Genomic DNA, 20,875 nt, shown 5'->3' with positions numbered 1-20,875 from the left:
ATATTGGGCTATATAAATAAAACTGACTTGACTTGACATGGAACCATAAAACCATAAACACACATTCTTTCCACACACACTTTCATTTGACAGTCCCCTTGGTTAGACATTATTTTATGTTATAACCTCATTAGGCTTACAAACCACACAGTATTTCATCAGTTTATTGGTTTTATTGAATTCTAAAAACATGTTGAGAAAGTGAATTATTTACAAAAGGTGTGGCAACAGAAAGCATTAAGTTTTCCTTGATGAATGGGAGAACCAGCCAGCTGTACTATATCCAAATGGTAGTTTCAGTGACCACAAAAGAAATGTTAACAGACATCTAGGCGTTCAACACATCTGTGTGTGTGCGAGTGCACCTGTGTTTGTTTATTTTAGGGTTCATGCTTGGGTTTTGCCATCCCTCCTGTCAGGAGGCGTTGTAGGGAGTATCCAGCGATAGCAGTCTGAGAAACTCAGGCTCTTGTCCACAGCACAGCTGGTGCAGTAGACGATCCCAAGAGCCAGCATCACTACGAGGAACACACACAGAGGCACCAGCAGGGCCACCAGTAGCCAGCTCTTGTCATGCTTCCGTTTACCTGCATCAGATCCAGCCCCTACCTCTGCTGTACCGCTAACATCCTCTGTATTATCCATCTTAGATCCCTCCCCCTCCCTAGTCCCGGTGGCTGACCCGTTTGCAGTCTCAGCTCCCACCCCACCACTAGCTTCTCTACCACCTGTCTTAGCTTCAGCCTCATTATCAATTTCATTGCCTGTGTGGTCTGTCTGCGTCGGGGTTGGAGCTGTCTGATATCGCTTTGGTGATAGGGCATCCCATTGGTTGAGGTGATTATCTGACCCATGAGGCATGTCAGGGGAGAGTCCTTCAGGGGCTTCTGTCAGCCAGTCAACGTCAAAGTTAGTGTCAGCTTCAAAGTTTGGGTCCGGGGTGAATGAGGTGGACCAGGGAATATCATGGTCGGGGTCCAAGTCAGGTATGTGAGCGGAGTCACTTGGGTCAGGGGTCAGGGTGGAATATTCTTCATCATCAGGCGAGGGCTGGCAGGTAAGTCCATCTGGCTGCAGGTCAAAGCCATTGTCACAGTAACACTGGTACCCTCCCATGTAGTTGAGACACTGCTGCTGGCAGGGCGACTCCCCCACACACTCATCTACATCTACACACTCTCCTTCACTGCCCGACTCGTACCCTGGGTTACACAGGCATGCGAAGGACCCCACTGTGTTTTCACAAGTGCCTTCACAGCTGCCTTCATCAAGGCACTCATCGATGTCCACACACTCGCCCTCGTCATCTGGCTGGTACCCGGGGTGGCAGGTGCAGTGGAAGGTGCCTGGGATGTTGACACAGAGTTGCGGGCATGGTTGCTGTTGACATTCGTCTACATCAGAACATCTGCGGCCATCTGGACCCATTTGGTAGCCTGGGGGGCATGTGCAGCGGATGCCCCGAGGTGTCTCCACACAGTTGTACTCACACCCCATCTCCACACAGATGTCTTTGATGTGTGGCTGGTCAGTGGGACCGGCGGAGTCAGAGGATAATTCAGGGGGGTCAGTTTGACTCAGAAGGTCAAGTTTGCAGCTGTACCCGTCCTCATCTATTGTAAAGCCCTCAGAGCAGTAACAGTAGTAGTCTGTGTCTGTGTTCTGACAGTACTGCTCACATCCATGGTCCCCGCTACACCAGTCTTGGTTCTGTGGAGCTGCACTGGACGAGCAGAGTGGGGCATCCCTGGACCAGCCCACTGTTTCGTCATCTCTCTCCATGCACAGTACTGTCTGCTCAGCACGAGCATCTGGGTCTGAGCTGTCTGCAGGGCATAGTAGAGCAGCTACAGACCCATAGGGCACGTGAGTCAGCAGGGTGCTGACAAGGTGAAATGGGGTGGTGTAAACAGCTGGACCTCTACCCTCGTCCTCCAGTGGTGGACACATTCCTTTGTAGTTGTACTGGCAAACATATCCATCTAACGGCAGTGCGCAGGAGCCGTCGAGCCACCGGAAATTGTCACTGCTCTCACGTCCGCTCTCAGAAGTGTGGATGGTCATGGCCACACAACGAGGGGCCGCACAAGTCCCAGGGGTGTCTTCACGGAGCCAGTTGGTGAACTGGCCATCCTGGTCTCCTGTTGGAAAATAAAGACAAGTCAGGTCAGTAAAAGTAGAAATTCCCTCTTTTTAGTTTCCTTCTTTTATTTTTTAACTATCTCTTTGCATTTAATTTACTTTTTCAGATCTATATGACACATTTAAAGTGTGAATCCTTAAGATTATCATGATTAAAGCTGCCATGTGTATAATTTTTATGTGAATTTATTGTCTTTCAAATTATTCTGATGGCACAAGTTTTTGTTTGTAGAAACTGAGACATTGTTGATGTCACCCCATTCATTGTCATCTTTTCTGGGTTGGCTTTGTGAGGGGTGGGGGTTGTAGCAGCCTGCATTGCTGTCTGCCACAGTGTCTTTTTTATACTACCACTAGGAGTCGCCAAAGTCAGATATTTTCAAATTCTACACATATGGACTTTGAAAACACCTCATTTATCTTGCTTATGTTGTTGTTGCAATAGTATTCAAATGTTAAGATTTGCCTTTGTAATATCTGGGTAGTAGTTTTACAGATGAGTTGCCTTCTTATTTACGTTTTGGCAGACCTGACACTGCAAATTCCCCCACAGTGAACAGTTTGTAAGAGCTGAAGGATCTGCATCAATATTGTCTGTATGAACATACTTGAGTGGACCACCAGGCAACACAGGTGTTAAGCAGCCAGGGTACTATTTAATGAAAGACACTCTGCTGTTGAATTTTTCTAAAGTAATTTTTCAATGCTGTGAGCACCACAAACAATCTTCCATTCACATTAATTGTACTGTGGTGTAGGAAGAAATCTCTACTTCAAACCCTGGTTAAATAAAACCAAAACTATCCACATTGCTAGATACCGCTAGGAATGAGAAAACATGGGGTAAACCAACAATTTAAATCATGGCTGATGGAAAAAACAAGTAAGCTGGCCACGTAACGCTTGAAAATGTAATATTTTAGTCTTTTCTAACTGAAAAGCAAGGCTGCTGGTTTGTGTAATGACTAAATCAGGTTGAGGGGTAGCAGTGAGGTCAAAAGGGGTTCGAACTTCCCCTGTCGCGCCAGCCCCATCTCTGTGAAACCAAAGTAGTTAATGTAATAACCATCCAGTCAGGGCAGAGCTCTGGAGGCTGGCCCAGGTACCAAAGTATAACAGGAAGGTTAGGGTTGGAGACCAGCACAATGGTTTAATACCACAATCTTAAAGTGATTCATAAGCTCTTGATATGTGTGTGTATGTGTGTGTGTGTGTGTGTGTGTGTGTGTGGAAATAGTAATATTGAAGTAGACCGAATGGTTGTAATCACTGATTAAAATTGATTTAATGAAAGTTTAGGAAAGTCTATAGATTTTAGTTGAACACATGTCGACTTGTGATACAACAATATAGTAAAATAGGCTTAAATCTAGCATTGGTTAATTTAATTTTGTATATATTAGGCAACAAACACTGCCAGAACCAATTTAGTCAAGTATGTAAAACTAACTACTGAGGTTTTGAACAGATTTAGCATCAGTTATACTGACCCACAGATTTTCCATTAGATCACAGTCAAAAACTTTTCATTTTGCAGTATTCACATTAGCTGTAAGTGCAGTGATCTTTAAATAGTTGACCGGGGGAGGGAATGCTTAAATGCTTAACTGTAAGAAAAGACATGCCATTATGTACCTTTTCCTATTTGGGGGCAGTTTTGTCTCAGCTAACTTATTTAAATCCAATAAAATGGCTGATAAGGTGATGATGGTCAATATTAGGAGCACTGAAAGGTCAAATGTCAAAAAGGTGAAACTTTGCCTGTGACCCAGACGAATCCTCTGAGTGGTCGGGTGGATGAACACTGGCGTGGAGGTCTGTGCAGCCCAATCCAGAGGCGAAGCCTTGACCTGGTCCCCTGTGCCTTGATGGCCGACAGCAGCTCATGGACCACACCCGCTGCCTTGTCTGTGTGCATCGTTGCCAGGGTCCCACCTCGCTCCCGGCAGCTTCGCCCAGCCTCCCTGAAGGTTCTCCTCTGGAGGAAGACAGTGAAGCATCCCTCCTGGTGGCAGAGTGCGTCTCTCTCCGCCAGCTGAGCCTCAGCTGCTGGCTGCTCCCCCTCCGACTCCCTCAGTCTCTGGCCTCGGCTTCCAGGAGCCAGACAGACCATCAGCAGCCACAGGACACACAGGAGACTCATGCTGCTGCAGCTGCTGCTCCTGATGATCTTTTGCATCCTCCACCAAGACATGAGGTTTAAACTAGGCCAACATTCAAATGCGTACCCCACTGTTACTGTCAAAATAAATAACCTAATAAAGGACAATAACTATTTTTTCTGACCTCCTATTCAAACAGACCTGACCCAAATTCACTCACTTGAATGAATTTAACAAACTGAAACTTGCCAAGCCAGACCTGTTCTATTTTTTCTATCCGGTTACTGTATTTAAATAAATAATCTGGTCTAACTGACCTTTTACTCAAAGTAATCTGAGGCAGATAAATCCAAAACTGACATTGGATTACCTTAATATACCTTGGATTGCCCAAGACTTTAGACAAATAGACCTACAGTCAAACTCCATTCATCAGCAACTTGTCAGCACTGCTGCCACAGTAAAGTAGATTTCACCAGATCCCATATAAAATAAATGGAAACCAATGCAGTCCTAGAAAGTCCAGTTGAGTCCAGTACAGTCCAAAATAAAGCCCAGTGAAGTATCAGTAGAGTCCAGGGTTCAAAATTGTTGAATGGAGCAATATGCCCTTTGGCTAAGTCCAAAAGAGTTAAATAGAGTCCATATATGAATCTGATGAATTTCAGTGATCTGTATCTGATCCTGCTGGGGCTTTCTTGCCTCTGCAAAGTTGGCTTTCTGACTGAACCTCAGAAAGAGAGAAAGATGGGGGAGGGTAGTAAGGGGGGAGGCTACGTAGAGGAAAAAGAATTGTGTGTTTTTGGAAGAGGGGGCTGGTAAAGTGTGTGAGTGTATAAGGAAAGGCTGGAGGGGTTGACGGGGGAGTTATGAAAACCATACGGCACCATTCTGTCCCCCCATCTTGCCTATGGCTTCAGACACACACATGCACTCTCATACACACACACACTCACAGCTTCAAGTAATGCATGCTGCACAGCATCCACAGCAGTGGAAAGTGTTTGTCAGCTCTGTGAGATGCAGAGATTGTCTCCCCCTTCTTCTTCTCCTCTCCTTTTTCTCTTCCACTTTCTGTTTTTCTGTCTGTTTTTCCTGTTCTCTGTTAGCCTGTCATTGTTTTCATGCCTTTTTATTTCTTTCTCTTAATCTAATTATCATAATAATTAGTATAATAATTATTATCTCTGTCTTTACCACCACTTTTCACTGTAGTTTCTCTTTTTCTGCCACCACCCCCACTCATCTCGTCTTTCTACCAAGTCCATACCAGCTGGAACTTTTTACAGTCCAATGGAAACATTTGAGTATGGAACAGGAATACCTGTTGGACTATGCAGATGTGTGTGTGTGTGAGTTCATTCTTATGCTGTTATACAATAACTTCGCATGGGCACAGATGTGTAAGCGTATGCGTAAGTGTTCTTCAGTGTGTGTGCGTGTGGCTACCACTCGGGGGCATATGGAGGAGAGGAAACAGGAAATGCCAGATGTGCATCAGCCTGACCTCTCAGTAGCTGTGCATACTGGGGGTACCTCCACTGCCGTCACATGATCCGTCCGCCATGAATGGTACGTCTGGTGCAAAATCAAAGGCTGCGTTTGGATTTTCCAAAGAAAAATAAGATCTTTTTGTTTTTCCTTGTAGCTATGCCGCACGCAAAGCCAAAGAATACAAAATGAAGCCCATAACTGTGATTCTGAGGATTCAAGCCCTGATGGGAATGTTACAGATTTAAAGCTGCTGTGTAAGGGACAAAAAATGGGCACGAGACTGTTAATTAAGGTCTACCACACACAAACAAGCTGAATTGTCGAGTAATCTAAGCAACATAAGTGGAAAAGTGCTTGGGCAAACAATAGGCCTTCACAGAAATGCTCATCACGTTTTTCTCTGTGGAAATTGTGAGCTGCCACAACACAATTTAGGCAGCTTGATGTCATTATCATATGCTGCAACTTTCCTCTATGTCTGGTGTGAAGTGATTGTTTAAAGCAAACTTAAAACTGACAGCAAAGTTTCACCCGCTGTAGCTTCTTAACACAGGATGATGAGATGGAAAAGTCATGCTGTATGTGTAGCTGAATCGGTTATTAGCTGCATCCCTATGTGTGTCCGAGCCTTTGTTCGCTCTGTGTACAGCAGATGAGTCGGCTGGCTGTGAGGCGTGTTGGTTTTGGCAGACAGAATATATACAGGCTAACTATTCAGCAGTCTTTTCCAGTTATGTAACAACCATCGGAACTAGAGGGAGAACAAACATAAAACCTCAGGATCCCGGAGAACCTAAAGAGCCTTTTGGTCTTGGTCCCCACCCCCACCTCCTCCTCCTCCACATCCCTCATCCTCCTCCCATCTTCCTCTGATTTTCATTTTCTTGGACTGCCCCCATCCTCCTTTCTCCTCCGTCTCCTCTCTCCCTTCCTTATTATTCTTTCTTTCCCCGTTTGTCCCCTCTCCTTTCTTGCATCCTCTTGCTTTCCTCCCTTTCCTTATCTTCTCCTTGCTACTCCTCTCCCCTTCCTCTCTTTTAGTTTCATTATTAGGGCTTCCAAGTCAGCAATCTCTCCTCCAGAACCTCAACTTTTACCCCAAACCTCCCACTCTTTTTCTGTTTATTCTATCATTCAGGCTGGTCGACCCCTCCCTCTGCTCAGACACCCCCCCAGCACATACCACAAATGTAATTGATAGAACAGACAAAACTTCTCCTTTCCATAGGCCTGCACTCCCCATTCCCCCCTTTCACATTAATGTACTTACACTACATCCAAGCTGCTCTATCTCTCAACCCAAAGACCTTTAATGGAACATATAGATCTCTTGATTTTATATTCCCTGCCTCCTAGGTCACAGTCTATTTTCCTTGACTCCTAGCCACTTGCCACATATCATTATTGGCTCTGATACATTCTCAGCTTCTGGCTTTCAAGCAGCTGAACTGTACCTTCCAGCTCCAAAGCCTCTCCATTTCACTTCACCCACTAATTCTATTTTTTAGCAGCTCAATAGCTGTTCTTGATTTGATGTTCTTTGGTGGCCACTTTGGTATCTGGTTTGATAAAATACTTTTCACTAAAAGAACATGTAACATGTATTTAACAAGACCAAAGCTGGGTTATGCTAGAAAAGAGCTAGCATGCGTCAGAAAGCAAAATTGTTAATGAACGGCCACACTAGTACAAAGAGTGAAAAGCTGGCATTCATAGAGAGCGGGGAGATGCAATAAGCATTTAAATATAAGGATAACAGCACACATTTTCAGACAGTGTCTCCTGGAAGACATTCAGTGTTGCACTTCTTTGTACATGAAAAGTGACAGAAAAAGTTGTGTAAAGAATGAAAAAGAGAACTAGAGAGAAAAGTTCTCTGCACACCTGACCAATCGTTGCATGATGTGGGTGTGAATGTTGGATTGTCGGTTTCGGAAAGTTACAGAGCCACAGACACAGCCCTTTAAAATGCAAAAAAACAGATTAGAGTCTACAACCATGCTAGAAACTCTGGGAGGCTACACTCAGGCACAGCAGTGTTTTGAGCTAAATGCTAATGTCAGCATGTTAACATGCTCACAATGATAGTGCTAACATGTTTGTCACGTTCACCATCTTAGTTTAGCCTGTTAGCATGCTAACATTTGCTGTTTGCACTAAACACAAAGTACATCAGCAGATGCTGGTAAAGTCATTAGTTTGCTTGTATTTGGTCATAAAGACAAATTAAAAAGTCAGAGGATCACAAAGTTTCAAACCAAAAAAATCAAAAATGTCTGATTGCTACAGTAGTAAATATTGAGATATTTCAATGGTGAAAACTTTGACCTGTCGGTGGCGTTAGATGAAACGTCAGGGATCACCAAAGTCGTAGGCTTCACCATCTCAGGACCACAAATGTCTGTACAAAATTTCATGGCAATCCATCTAATTGTTGTTGAAATATTTCAGTCTCGAACAAAGTGGTGGGTCGCCAACCAACAGACAGATGTTGCCATCACACATTTTTAACATGGCTAAAAAATTTACTGTAATGTATAAAACACGTTTGAACGTGTAGAAGGACCTACTGTAGCCTATACTTTACATGCCAGTATATTGGGGAGAGCTAAGGTTTCAGTCGTTAGACCTTCACCAAGATCCCATTTTGTCAAATATATATATATATAATATGCATTTGAAGTCTTTTTTGACACCTAAGCATATTGCCATTTTTGTGCAAGAATTTGTTATTAAATGCAAGAAATATAGCCACCTTCAATCCCTTATTTAAATAAATGTGTTAAATGTAGGAAAATATGTGGCAACACATTTGAAATATATAGTTGTTGTCAGTATATTATTTCTTATATTCCACAAAACATTACAAATACATTGCTAAATCTGCTTTATGTCAATATATTACCAATGTGTTTATGGAACATTTTATATTAGATTTAATTCTGTTTCTATATGAGAGTTTGTGGATGTAAATATCCTAACTCGTGTGGCTGTGCAGGGCCAGCAGTCTGCAAAGTAATTCATTTTACAAGTGTCATACTTTTCTCTGCCTCTGCTTTGATAATTAAAATGTTTTTCTTGACTTCTGGCCAAATAAGTAGGACTGCCACTGGTCCCAAGCTCACCGAGCTTCCACACTGATGTCAAGGAAACGGCATTGTTATTTCCTTGTTGCCTTGGGTCAGTGGAGTATAGACTCTCACCATTCTGGCCTATTGACGCGTTTGTGCCATATCAAATACAGCAGGACACGTCAATTCATTTTTCCCAACCACTGGTGTCTTATGTCTCTCACACACACACACACACACACTGAAGCAATTAGCTGCGGCCTTGTGGTTAAATAATGGAGTGTAGGCATTCCTGGTGATTTCTGTGGAGTGGAGGAAAAAGACGATACTTTTATCCACTTCTTCCACAAGGTCCATATGTTTCATCTTTCATAGCAGACAAGAATGCCCTCCTTCCACACCCAGACTGTCAACAAAGCTTCACCACAAATATCCGAGCAGACTGGGGTCGCTGTCGAACGGCTGAATCCAGAAGGAATAATTCCCTGCCAGCTGAAGTCTACAGTTACTTCAACCCTCAACTGGAAGAGTTTGGACACTTTTGAAGGTAGCTGTAAGCTAGTTGGTAACCCTGCATCAGAGCTATGTCTAAGTAGTGTCCATATGCCAGGTGACCTTTATTAACCTTTATTTAACCATGGAAGAGTTTACTGAGCATGCTTTTCAGCCATGTCCTCATTCCTTCATGCTCAGTTTCACTCATTTTCACACCTGGGAGCTGCCCAGTACAAACACAGCCTCCTAAGCCACTGATTAGCTCCAGAGGAACAATTTAAGATTTTCAGATTGAGAACAGGCAACCAACTGGGCATGGGGAGGGTTTGGAAAACCTAATCTGTATCTTCATTTACTTACTTTCCTGAAAAACAAGAAGTCATTCTCATTTACAAGTATTCTTGCATTGCATTCTTTAAACTGGCAAAAAAAAATGGAAAAAAAATTGTGTTAACAGCTGCTACTGAATTTCCAGTTAGAAGTCATATGGCAAGTTTAAAACAAACATGGCCGCTGATGGAAACTGCAGTGATCCAGCGCTATCTGTCCAGAAACATTTTTTTCGCTTTGGAGAAAGTAAAAAAAAAGAAAGAAGCAAAATGACTAGCATAGGCTCAGGTGACACAAATGCATGATCGTCTGGGCAGCAATTGGAGTTTTCCGCACATAAAGAATCACACATGTCTAAACAAACCTCAGACAAACAGAAACTCTGCTAGAAAATCACCAGAAAACCGTTAAGGTTTACGAAACTGCTGAGAGGCAGAAAGAGAGATGGAGAGAGCACTGGGAGAGGATAATTCCTGACAGATTATTCCTTTACCAGATGAGAGGCTCAGCTTTTCCAAAGACACGGCCATGCACATACACACACAGACGCACACAGACATCTTACACTACTTTGTAGTGTCTTTCATGATACAGTCATATTTCTCCAGAGACAGAGCCATTTGTGGTGTGTGTGTGTGTTAGTGTGTGTGTAATGGTAAATGCATTAACAGTGGGACGAAAGGATGACGACTCCACAAGAAAGGGACAGGACACGAAGGCTCGACAGAGCAACAGAGACAGACAGGCATCTGATGTGCAGGACCTTTGAGATAACCCACCACATGTCTGACTTCTCTCTGCACCATTTCCTCCTATTCTCTCGGGTCTTCTCTCCTGTTGAAACTTCACATTTTGTAACCCACATCCCTCATGTGACCTGACCTCAGTTTTCACTTTCAGAGTGCCTCTCAAAAAACAGCTATTCTGAAAAAACTTGCAGAAAAACAGTAAACTGCCTGACTCAGCATCAGCAAAAGATGATAAATCATTCCCTAACCACAATGCTAAAATCTTTTGCAGACCAGTTTTGTGCGGGGAAGTCGAATAAGAGTCTTTCTTTGCTCTCTAGTCACCTGGCAGACTTAGAAGGTGGTCGCCAGGTTGTTAGATTAATCTCCTGTAATCCTCGGGGGGAAAACACTGGGGAGGTAAATAGGTAATACAGTTGCTTCTTGCAAAAACTACTGTCAAGCTTGTTCCAGAGCAGCAAAGTCCTCCAAATCCTCAAACTCTCAGCAGCCAGCAGCTGAAGACTTTGTTGTACTGGAAAGATCCCAAGTATGACTAAGCTGAAATGTATGAAAGCAAAGCAGACAGGAAGCATGATGAGCAATCAGCAGTCTTTCCTTGACTAAATAAAGATAAAAAAAAACCCCTCTTTAATCCCTTTAAACCTAACCTTTTCCAAAATTTCACAGAGCTGAGTAGAAGATAAACCCCAGTTTGTGACCACAGTTTAGTTGGTATTCGAAGTCATGGGGAATTGGTGCTGAAATTAAATATATGATGCTAATATATAACACTGCAGTCTAGAGCAGTGTGCAGATAGAGAAATATATGTGAATTCCCTGGTTTAGGTCATCAGTCTGTCTCATAAATCTCAATCGCCTGACACAACCTTTCACCTCTCAGTCCTAAACCTTCACTATTTCCACTGACCCTGAATCTCCTCTCTTCTCCTCTGCTATTCCACATTCTAAATTTCCTTGGGGACACACTAACGTTTCCCCCCATCCTCCTCTTCCATCTTTCCTTTTCTGTTCTCCTTTATTTTCTTCTCTTCTCTTCTCTTCTCTTCTCTTCTCTTCTCTTCTCTTCTCTTCTCTTCTCTTCTCTTCTCTTCTCTTCTCTTCTTCTCTTCTCTTCATGTCTGTTGGCATTGCTCTTGTTGCTTCTGGCTGTAAATGTTTCTCACAAGCCTGACTTTCATAGCCTTATTTGTCCTAATAATGTGACTTTACATAGCTGTCTCTCAACACTTTGGTTCCTTTTGTGTGTTTGTTGGCCCTCTGTGTCTGTGTTTCTGTCTGTCTCTCTCTCTGTCTGCATATGTGTCATTCTCTACTGCTGTCTCCTCCACTCATTTGCTTTCACAGTTCATCTGTTCACCTTTTCTCTGCCACACACACACACACACACACACACACACACACACACACACACACACACACACACACACACACACACACACACACACACACACACACACACACACACACACACACATGAACATACCTCTCTCTTTCTCTCTCTCAGCCTGGGAAAGTTGTACTGGTGTTGTGTTTCAATACAGTAGGAAATATTTTCAACCATCCAGGAAATGTCTGAAGTGCTAGAATCATTCTCTTCTCATGCACACACACACATACATGCACACACACTCTTTATTTAAAATCTGAAAACCAAACCCAAAATGAAATCCAAAGTAAAAAAAGTTTTAAGAGCGGAGTACATTTTTATTTAATTTAGTCTAGCATACAGACGCTGGAGAGGGAGCCAGGCTACAGATGGGAATAGCACCATAAAAGACGGGGTCTGTCAGTGGGAAGAGTAGCACCAGAAACAGCAGCAACCCCATGAGATAAGAGAAGAGTAGAGCTGATCGTTGAGGATGTTGCAGGGCAGAGCTGATGTCAGGCAGGCCCTTACTGTTACAGAATGAATGGCACAAAACTGGACCCACAACATGACCTATAGAAAGAGATTTAATACAGATACAGATTTAATGAGGTGTGTTAACTGTAGGTGTTAGCAAGTCAATGTGCTGTTCTCTTCATGTCTCACCAGTTCTCATGAATATAAAGGCAGTAAAGGCACCAAACACAGTTGTGTACAAGAACTGCATCCCTGCAACAGAAGAGAATTTCCATGAAACGTGCCAAATTGATGACCTTCCTCTTTAAAATCAGTATGGTTTTGAATGTAGATGACTTTGGTGCAAAAGCAGGATTTGAAAAGTAAAAGTTAATTAATGCAGTTGTGTGATGTACTAAAAGGTTATTCATAATGTTGACAGAATTTACTACATGATCCAAAAACCATATATCAATCCCAAAATTACACATTGTTACCGATTATCTAACTTTGTTTGAATTCATTAGCTTGCATTGTTACAGTTTGGTTTATTTGAGCAGAGTTTTGTAAGCCAACTGACCTGACACCAAGAGGATGACACTCATACTGTCCTTGTGGAGGTGCCATTGCTCTATGATATGGTGGAAATGGGCTAAAAAGACACCATGAAGTAGCTATGAATCACGGTGATAAGTTTTCATTCAGAATAATGCAGCACTTGCTATCATGCATTTAGGCAAAAAGGACAAAAAGATTTCATTCTCTATATTCCAAAGTATAAAGTGCAGTAAGTTAACAGATGTATTTTATCATTCATTAATCTGTTATGATAATGTCAACATAGTCCTAATGTTTAATGTAAAAGAGTTTTTCCCAAAGGAGATATTTGCACATCCAACTATCTCAGATGCAGATGCGTTGGAAAGTATCAATTCAATCTTGAGAAAAGAAGATCCTCACAATGCTCTTGCTCAGCATCACAATTTATTGATCATACTAACATTTCGGTCCCTATGGACCTTCGTCAAGAGTGTTTTAAACAATTCTTACAGCACTGATCTTAAATAGACAATGCCCATTTTGTGTGCACAGGACTGGGACAATTATTCTGCTGTGGGAGTGTCTCTCAATGATTGACAGCGACATGTGTACAGTCTGTCACATTATATTCCACATTTAAGAAAAAGAAAAGAAAGACAGGAACAAGTGAGACATCACGACACATAATAAAGTCTATTTACAAGAATATTTACAGAAATTGCATATCTGATGAATGAAAACATCGCCCTTGCAGCTTTCATAAGTCATTAAAAGTTGTGTAATCATATGCACTACTTGTATCTTGAGTGTACCATAAGTAGGTCTATAAAATCCTGAAACTCCTTAGAGCATACCACGGTACACGATGAGATGCCATGGCATGTCATGGACCAAAACGTTAGTATGATTAATAGATTGTGATGCTGAGCAAGAGCAGAGTGTGGGATCTTCTTTTCTCAAGACCTATGTAAAAAAGTTAAAAGCAGATCGTAAATATGAGTTGTTTACAGTCTGGTTGCCATACCAACACCGAACAACAGCGGAGCCATGAAGATGGCAGTTGTGGGTCCAGTGCAGGGCACCAGCATGGGCAGCATGGCCCCTCTGAACACCAGCTCCTCTGTCACTGGTGCCACCAGCTGGTTCCTGAGCCACACTGCATCTCCCACACACATCCTCCATGACTGAACATCTGGGAAAATAAAGTCAAGACTTTATGACGACATACGCATCAAATGCAAGCACATGTGTAAAACTCCACAACCCCAATTCTAACATTTATTATAACATTTAGTGGACACAAAGTTTAACTCACCTAGTGCAGACTGCAGTTCCCCAGTGAAGCCTTCGGGGTTGTCCATCGCAGAATGAACCAGGGTACCGAGATAAAATACCTGATGTTAAGAATAAAATCAAATGTTTCTACAGTATATATATAAAAAAAAGATGAAAGAGGACGATCTAGAGACTACAGGGTACATTTTTTTCAATGTGTGGTTTAAACATGCTCATGGGATATCACTGCAAAATGCATAAGGTTGTAAAGCCACGCTGTATCATATTGGGAATGGAAATTGAATCTCTTAAATGTCAAACCTGCCTTAGTGCAGCATAAGTAAAATGTTCTAAGAGGGAAACGAGATCCACAGAGTAGTGTTTGAAGCTACAAAAAACTCTTCCTCTATCTATTTTTCTTCAAGGTTTAATCTGGGCTGAGACTCCCTGACGTACCATAGTTAGTAGCAGTGGCAGTATGGCTGCAGGAATCAGACCTTCCAAACGAACTCCCATCAACTCCCACACAGACACGTGGACCTGGAAGGGCAGAATGTAGCTTTACAAACATAGTTTTTACCCTAAAGTGATTATAAAGTTAAGCCAATGTGATCCCAGGCTTAACCTCACAAAACACCTTATGTATAGCGAAGATCACCCCAGGAGTGAGGACACTGTCCTTCACCCGGAGGTGGTTTAGTCCCCTCTGTGAAGTGTCCATGAAAAAGACACTGAATCCCTCTCAGCTTGACTGACACTGACATTTGACCTCCCCGTGTAATGGATGTTCACATTTCAACCTGTTGCTTTCTCTACCTGGAGGATGGATGAGGGCTGTGGTACTTGTGAGTTAATGTACTTAGTTACATTCCACCACTGCTATAGATTCACACTGGTACACAAACCACCTCAGATCATAAGTGTTTGAACAGGAAGAAGTTAATTCTCTGTGGTTTGTTAGGATATTGTTTATTGCGGTGAACTATGGCCTCTGTTTTGTTCATGTGTACTCACCCTGACATCAGCCCATTGCATCCATGCCTTCACCACTGCAGGTGACATTGCGGAGACCAGCAGCACACTGGCACAGCGACGCTTAATCACACTGGGATGGTCCCTGCAGACACACACACACACACACACACACACACACACACACACACACACACACACACACACACACACACACACACACATACAACAACAGTTTAACAGTCTGGTCTAACAGCACTGTCCCAGGTCTGCTGATGAGTTGTATACCTGGGTAAGCTGCTTCTCCAGACGTACAAACTGCTGACATACAGACAGGCGAGCAGAAGGCAGCTTAGTACACACACCCAACATCTTGTATGGGCGTGTTCCACTTGCATTATAGACAGAACTGAGGGTTTGCTATCAGAGCTTCAGGAGGTTCCTCAGGTGAGCTACAGCTAACACATCAGCACAGGTTCGTCATACTTTAGATTGGTTCTGTCTGTCATTTCAGAGTAGTAGATCCCCATGAAGCGGAGATCTGTGCTGCAGAGGCAAGCTGATTAGCTCTAATACTCTACTGGGAGGACACATACACACGCACACACACACACATGCACGCACACACACATACACACACACACACACACACACACACACACACACACACAAAACTGACACAGACTGTAATTACTCTCTTCACAGATATAAGCTGACCTGCTGTAAATTACATCCTGTAACACCATAGCTTACTTTGTAAGGCTCATAATGTTCAGCTTGTACATGTGTCTGCGTAGGTGGAAACACTGAGGGTAGTCTATATATACAGACTATAGAATAACAGAGACAACATATCCGTTTCCTGACCGGGAATCAAACCTGCACCACAACTAACCACGACCTATGACTATCAAATAAAAGAGGTACAGATAATGCAAAATCAACTGGTAATCGGTGACTAAAACTTCTATCCTATGAACTAGATTTTCTACAAAACTGGCCGAAACCTTATGGAAAAGCGGGCATAGATAATAGGTGAATGGACAAACTTTTTTGTGAAGACATTTCTTTGACAATACTTATTTATAGAGCAAGTAGCTACACATTTCCCTTGATTTGTCTCATCGATGATTCTCAGCAATTTATTTATTATCACATTCTCCCATTTGTGGAAAACCAAAGTCAGTAGAAAGCGCGCATTTTCTTTCAGTAATGTGACCTTTTACAATCAGCTGTTTTCATTTTTGATTTGATTTGATACTGTTTAACTAGATCACACCAAAAACATATTTTCCACTCATATTTTTACCTCTGGGTACCAGTAAGTTTGGCCTGAGCTTGTAACTTACCTTCCCTTTTTTGTTTTTCAAAAACATTGATAATTTAATAAATTTGGTTTGTATAACTTGAATGTATTTTAATGTTTCAATTTGTTGTTATTTTGAGGCCGTTTTTGGTTGAGGGGTTGGTTACAACTATTAATATAAGCTTCACAAAACATGTGTTTGTTGCAGAATTGTATTAGATTGCATTTTATTTCACAGGTTCATGTTGCGTCTGAAGCTAAAAAGATACAAAATCCAAAGATGTAAGCCACCAACCAATATTTATTTTTCTTCAACATCTTTATCAATATCATTCACTATATCTTTATCTCATAAATATAGACAGCAATATCAGGTATACAGTGTGTGATAGGTATACAGTAGTGATGTGAAGCAGAGTACCACTTTATCTGCACACCTCAAAAACAGTCAAATGAGTAGTCATATGAACACAGAAATTAGGAAACAGGTTAATTTCTGTGAATCAAGCAGGCATGAACATCCAACCATACACATTATGAGTGATTTAAGGCATTCAGGGTCTAACTTAAAATAAATGCTTTAAGCTGGAAACCACCTTGAGCATCCTTTGTGTGTACATGAGGTTTGATTATCTTAATATGAACAACACTTTCCACATCTAACATCTAAAAAATGAAACAATCCAGTATAATATTGCAATAAGTGGAAATATTATTATCAAAATGTGATGTTGGGTGTCATCCTGCAGTTGTACTCTCAACATTGTGGGTTTGAGTCCAGCTCATGTCTTGTCACATGTTATTTTTTACATCTAAGAATTTCTTGGCATGTTACAACCAAATATTTTTCACTTTCAGGGTGGAAACAGAAAGACAAATATCACTAGAAACAAAACAAATTTCTTGATATGTGCAGATCAGAAGCAACTGTAAACTAGTTCCCATAAAAGTTACAAGGACATGGCACATGTCGGCCTTAATCTTTTTTGCCAAGCTCTTTTCGTGACAAGGGGAACCTATTCTTTATATAAAAAACAGAGGAGGAAAAGAGGGGTGATCAAATACTGAACAAACTCACAGACGAATAAACACAAACACACAAAACACCATATGTGCAATAGATGTACAACAATCTGACACATCACTTAAATAAATAAAAAAATGCGAAGAAAATCAAAATAATACCATTACATTAAGACAGTCTGAAAATAATGAAACTTTGACATGAACCGATTTTCATTTTTAAGCAAACACTTTCAAAGAGGACACAGTTTGCAGCCCATCAGGTTTCCTCATAATAAGTATGAACAGTTCACCAGGAAAATAAAGGCACTAAAAAAACAGGGAAATACGGAGCCCGACAAGTCCTGTTTTTATCTTGTGTGCAAAAATTATGAACAATATTTTTTAAAAAGAATCATCTTTCTGGACTTCAGAGGCTCAGTAGTAAAAGCTGTTTGTGTATGTCCTCTCTTCTCACTGTAGGACACATTTGTCTTTGTTGCTGTATTTTCTCCTCCTCATCTCCAGACCGCGCTCCAGACGCTCATCCTCCTCCAGTGCCCTGCAAACACAAACACATTTGACAATATAGTGCATATGACATTAACTCTTGGCCATCTATACCCAGACCTGTATCAATTTATTGCATACAAATAAGGAATACAAATAATACATATCATTGAACTAACTACATTTTTATGTTTATCTTTTTGCAGGTCAACATGACAAGCATTATGAAGGCTTAATTTGAAACATGGCAATCAAATAATATGAAATATGTTCTTTCAATGCTTTCTCTTCTATTTTAGGAATTCGCTATCTCCTTGTGACTTGTTTTGTCTTTTTCACACAACTATATACTCACAAACACACTCACCCTCTCTCCTTGGCGTCGATGTCTCTGATGATCTCATCCCGCTGGTTGACCAAAGACACCAGCTCTTGGAGGAGCAGCTGCTCCCTCTGCTGCTGAGTGGACGACTTCTGCCAGTCTGCGGGACAAATGGCAGAATGCTTGGTAATGGTTCATATAACCATGTACGGAAAGGAAAGGACAGTTTATTGAATTCACCTGTCGGCGAAAACCTACATAAAAGCATTTTCTATTTTGCCTTGTATTAACTGAAGGTTTACATTATCATTCACCTTTACTGAATAATAAAGTGCTGTTGAGCAAGTGACTTAACATTCAGATGTTCTTCTGGTGCTGGTGGCGAACAGCAGACAGGACAGCTAATTGGTTACCAGTGGTGGAATGTAACTAAATGCATTTACTTTTTAATTTATTTTATTGGTTTTATTAAGACATTTTTTATTTATTGTGTTCATTAGTCTCAAATAGTTTTACTGTTTACATTTGTACTGTCTTATTATCAGCTTGTCAGTCATCTGTAAATCACTTTGAATGCACTAACATGTATGAAAGGTGCTACACAAATATTGATTATCTTGTAAATATATGTCACATTTTTATAGATGAAACTACCCAACAATATGTGAAACAGTATACATTATCTCCACCTCAACCAGCTACAACATTCCAATGCAACTGTAATGGAGTATTTTACACTGTGGTGTTGCTATTTTTACTTAAGAAAATGATCTGAATACTTCTTCCACCACTGTTGATTACTAACCTTCTATAGCCATCATGACCCGAAGTTCTCTGTTCAGAAGCTCAAATCTCCTCTCCAGATCCTGCTCCTCTTGCCTGTAGATACAATCAACAATCAGACAAAAAGACGTGTGTAGTATGTACATGTGTCTGCTGTTTGTGTGTGTGAGAGGTCTTACAGTAGTTCCAGGTTGTCCTGTCTGCGTATCAGAGCGTTCTTCTTGTTCACCAGGGTGAACCACTCCTGGATCAGTCTTTCCTCTTCATCACGGTCGCTTCCTGTATAAACAGAAAAAGAAAGGACAGTTTGTGTACAACTGGATGGGTTATTGGAGGAAACCTACACCATCACCATGTGTACGAAATACAGAGGGGACTCATGGGGTCTCAGACACCTTAATTAACACCTGACCCCTGAAAACTTTGACTCACCTGTTTCCATGAGGCTTCGCAGTCGTCTTTCCACCACAGCGGCTCTGCTGTCGATGTGCTTCTGCTCCGTCTCCAACGCCGCCAGCTCACTCAGCACATACTGGCTGGTGTCCTGCAGACACTGACCACAAGCCCCATCACACGCGCACATTCATGCAAACACACAAACAATCACGCATGAACATACAAAAGACAATGACAGACAGCCACAAAGAGAGGAAAAAGGGGAAAGGAGGTGAAAGGAAAAAGGGATTCGGGGAAACAAGTAAAAGAAGAGGGTCAAAAGATTAGAGAGAGGCCAAAAGGATGGGAAAACACAAGCTGTGAATGTTTAAAATTATGGAAATGCTTTCTTTATAATGAAATGAACAACTTTTGTACAAGGTAAAAGCAAATATGATTCGGTCCTTCTTGCAGCCATCAGTCATGTTAATGATGTTCAGAGTCAAAGATAAAGAAAAGAAATAGAGAGGAGAAAAAGTTAAGTGAGGAACACATAACTGACCATTGTTTCCTCTTCATGTTTGGGAGGCTGGGTCTCAGCTGCACTCTGCAACTCTGCACACATGGACACACACATCAAAGAAAAGCGTAAAAGAAAGTTAGAAGTTAAATAAATATTAAAAATGTTATATTGTCTGTGAAAGGCTCAGGCTTCAGGTACCCACCAGTATTATTAGTGATTTCTGTTGCAGAGTCAGTCGTTGTGTCTTCATCCTGGACAAGACAAACATGAAACTGTCAAATACAGTAACTATCACAAGGATGGCACATAGAGTATATAAATACATACTATTTTTTCTCCAGGTGAAAATACAATTTAAAGATTTTATTAGAAAATGACATTACAGTTTAAACAAGTCAGTTACAGTAAAAAAAAAAGTGTTACCTGAGACGATCCAGATTTGACTGCTTTGTTAATCGACCTTGGGGGTGGGACTGGGGTTATTGACTCGTCCACTAAAAACAGATGAGAACAACTATCAGAAGTTGGATTTAACCATGTGAACCTCATTATTCCACACCATTTCCAGAGTAACCTTAATTTAAGTCTAAAGGAGCAACAATCATAATTATTATTATAATTATTATTTAACATAATTAGGCATTATGTATTAAGAGTTTAACATGCAGGACTGTGTGGGTGTGGTGTGATCAGATTTGATTTGACAGTGGCTAACAAGAGCAAACAATCCCACAGCTGTCATCACATTTTGATTGAATTATTTTGCGCATTCCTGATTCCTGCACAGACAGAAATCTCTCATCTGAAAAAAACAAAACTGTTCCAACTTTGGCATAAAATTTGTATGTGTTCATGTAAGACCTCATCACTCATAGTAAGAAGCTGATTGAGAAAATGTCTTTTCAGCACAACACACATTATAACTCTCATAGTGAGAGAAATATTTATATCCAAAATGCCATGTTAATGGCTGCACCATTCCATCAAATGGAAACCTCTAGATGTGCATCATTGTATACACATTTCCATCGAAAACAGCATGACATACTGTATGTGGTA

At 41.4% G+C, this 20,875-nt stretch overlaps 3 protein-coding genes across 26 annotated transcripts in view; all 3 read right to left on the bottom strand.

Annotated features, from left to right (window-relative positions):
- Nucleotides 1-153: 153 nt before the first annotated feature.
- On the bottom strand, nucleotides 154-4,992 carry LOC122888037 (endosialin-like). The gene is made up of 2 exons (XM_044221909.1): nucleotides 3,904-4,992; nucleotides 154-2,141 (listed from the first exon to the last, which is right to left on the bottom strand). Exons 1-2 carry the CDS (start codon nucleotides 4,334-4,336, stop codon nucleotides 388-390), a joined length of 2,187 nt encoding a protein of 728 aa, XP_044077844.1. The 5' UTR covers nucleotides 4,337-4,992; the 3' UTR covers nucleotides 154-387.
- A 7,077-nt stretch (nucleotides 4,993-12,069) lies between these two features.
- On the bottom strand, nucleotides 12,070-15,499 carry LOC122888047 (CAAX prenyl protease 2-like). Of its 3 annotated transcripts, XM_044221927.1 has the most exons (8): nucleotides 15,284-15,499; nucleotides 15,038-15,140; nucleotides 14,480-14,563; nucleotides 14,064-14,142; nucleotides 13,773-13,940; nucleotides 12,789-12,860; nucleotides 12,419-12,481; nucleotides 12,070-12,325 (listed from the first exon to the last, which is right to left on the bottom strand). In XM_044221927.1, the coding sequence occupies exons 1-8, from the start codon at nucleotides 15,391-15,393 to the stop codon at nucleotides 12,105-12,107; spliced, it is 900 nt and encodes a 299-aa protein (XP_044077862.1). In that variant the 5' UTR covers nucleotides 15,394-15,499; the 3' UTR covers nucleotides 12,070-12,104. The 3 variants fall into 3 exon arrangements, with proteins under 3 accessions (XP_044077862.1, XP_044077863.1, XP_044077864.1); XM_044221928.1 differs by lacking the exon at nucleotides 12,789-12,860; XM_044221929.1 differs by lacking the exons at nucleotides 14,480-14,563; nucleotides 15,038-15,140; nucleotides 15,284-15,499 and adding an exon at nucleotides 14,349-14,454.
- Nucleotides 15,500-16,584: 1,085 nt separating this feature from the next.
- ehbp1l1b (EH domain binding protein 1-like 1b) overlaps nucleotides 16,585-20,875 on the bottom strand; it is a 30,023-nt gene continuing 25,732 nt past the window's right edge. For 21 of the 22 annotated variants that reach the window (XM_044221877.1, XM_044221874.1, XM_044221872.1 and 18 more), the window contains 8 exons: nucleotides 20,240-20,310; nucleotides 20,019-20,067; nucleotides 19,856-19,908; nucleotides 19,351-19,471; nucleotides 19,098-19,197; nucleotides 18,941-19,014; nucleotides 18,181-18,295; nucleotides 16,585-17,865 (listed from right to left, as the gene is read on the bottom strand). In XM_044221877.1, coding sequence (XP_044077812.1) covers nucleotides 17,778-17,865; nucleotides 18,181-18,295; nucleotides 18,941-19,014; nucleotides 19,098-19,197; nucleotides 19,351-19,471; nucleotides 19,856-19,908; nucleotides 20,019-20,067; nucleotides 20,240-20,310 — 671 coding nt within the window. In that variant the 3' untranslated portion in view covers nucleotides 16,585-17,777. The remainder of the gene's footprint in view (nucleotides 17,866-18,180; nucleotides 18,296-18,940; nucleotides 19,015-19,097; nucleotides 19,198-19,350; nucleotides 19,472-19,855; nucleotides 19,909-20,018; nucleotides 20,068-20,239; nucleotides 20,311-20,875) is intronic. The other variant, XM_044221873.1, reaches the window with a different exon arrangement.

Source organism: Siniperca chuatsi, linkage group LG14 (genome assembly GCF_020085105.1).
Source record: "Siniperca chuatsi isolate FFG_IHB_CAS linkage group LG14, ASM2008510v1, whole genome shotgun sequence".
NCBI classification, from domain to species: Eukaryota; Metazoa; Chordata; class Actinopteri; order Centrarchiformes; family Sinipercidae; genus Siniperca; species Siniperca chuatsi.
This window is presented reverse-complemented; position numbering and strand designations above follow the sequence as displayed.

Excerpts from the sequence above, each read along its gene's own strand:
- LOC122888037 (XM_044221909.1), bottom strand. The coding sequence starts at position 4,336 with ATGTCTTGGTGGAGGATGCAAAAGATCATCAGGAGCAGCAGCTGCAGC. Across the intron at positions 2,142-3,903 it reads AGGATTCGTCTGGGTCACAG|GAGACCAGGATGGCCAGTTC; the intron begins GCAAAGTTTCAC and ends ATTTTCCAACAG.
- LOC122888047 (XM_044221927.1), bottom strand. The coding sequence starts at position 15,393 with ATGCAAGTGGAACACGCCCATACAAGATGTTGGGTGTGTGTACTAAGC. Across the intron at positions 14,564-15,037 it reads TGCAATGGGCTGATGTCAGG|GTCCACGTGTCTGTGTGGGA; the intron begins GTGAGTACACAT and ends CTGCCCTTCCAG. Across the intron at positions 12,326-12,418 it reads CTTTATATTCATGAGAACTG|GTCATGTTGTGGGTCCAGTT; the intron begins GTGAGACATGAA and ends CTCTTTCTATAG.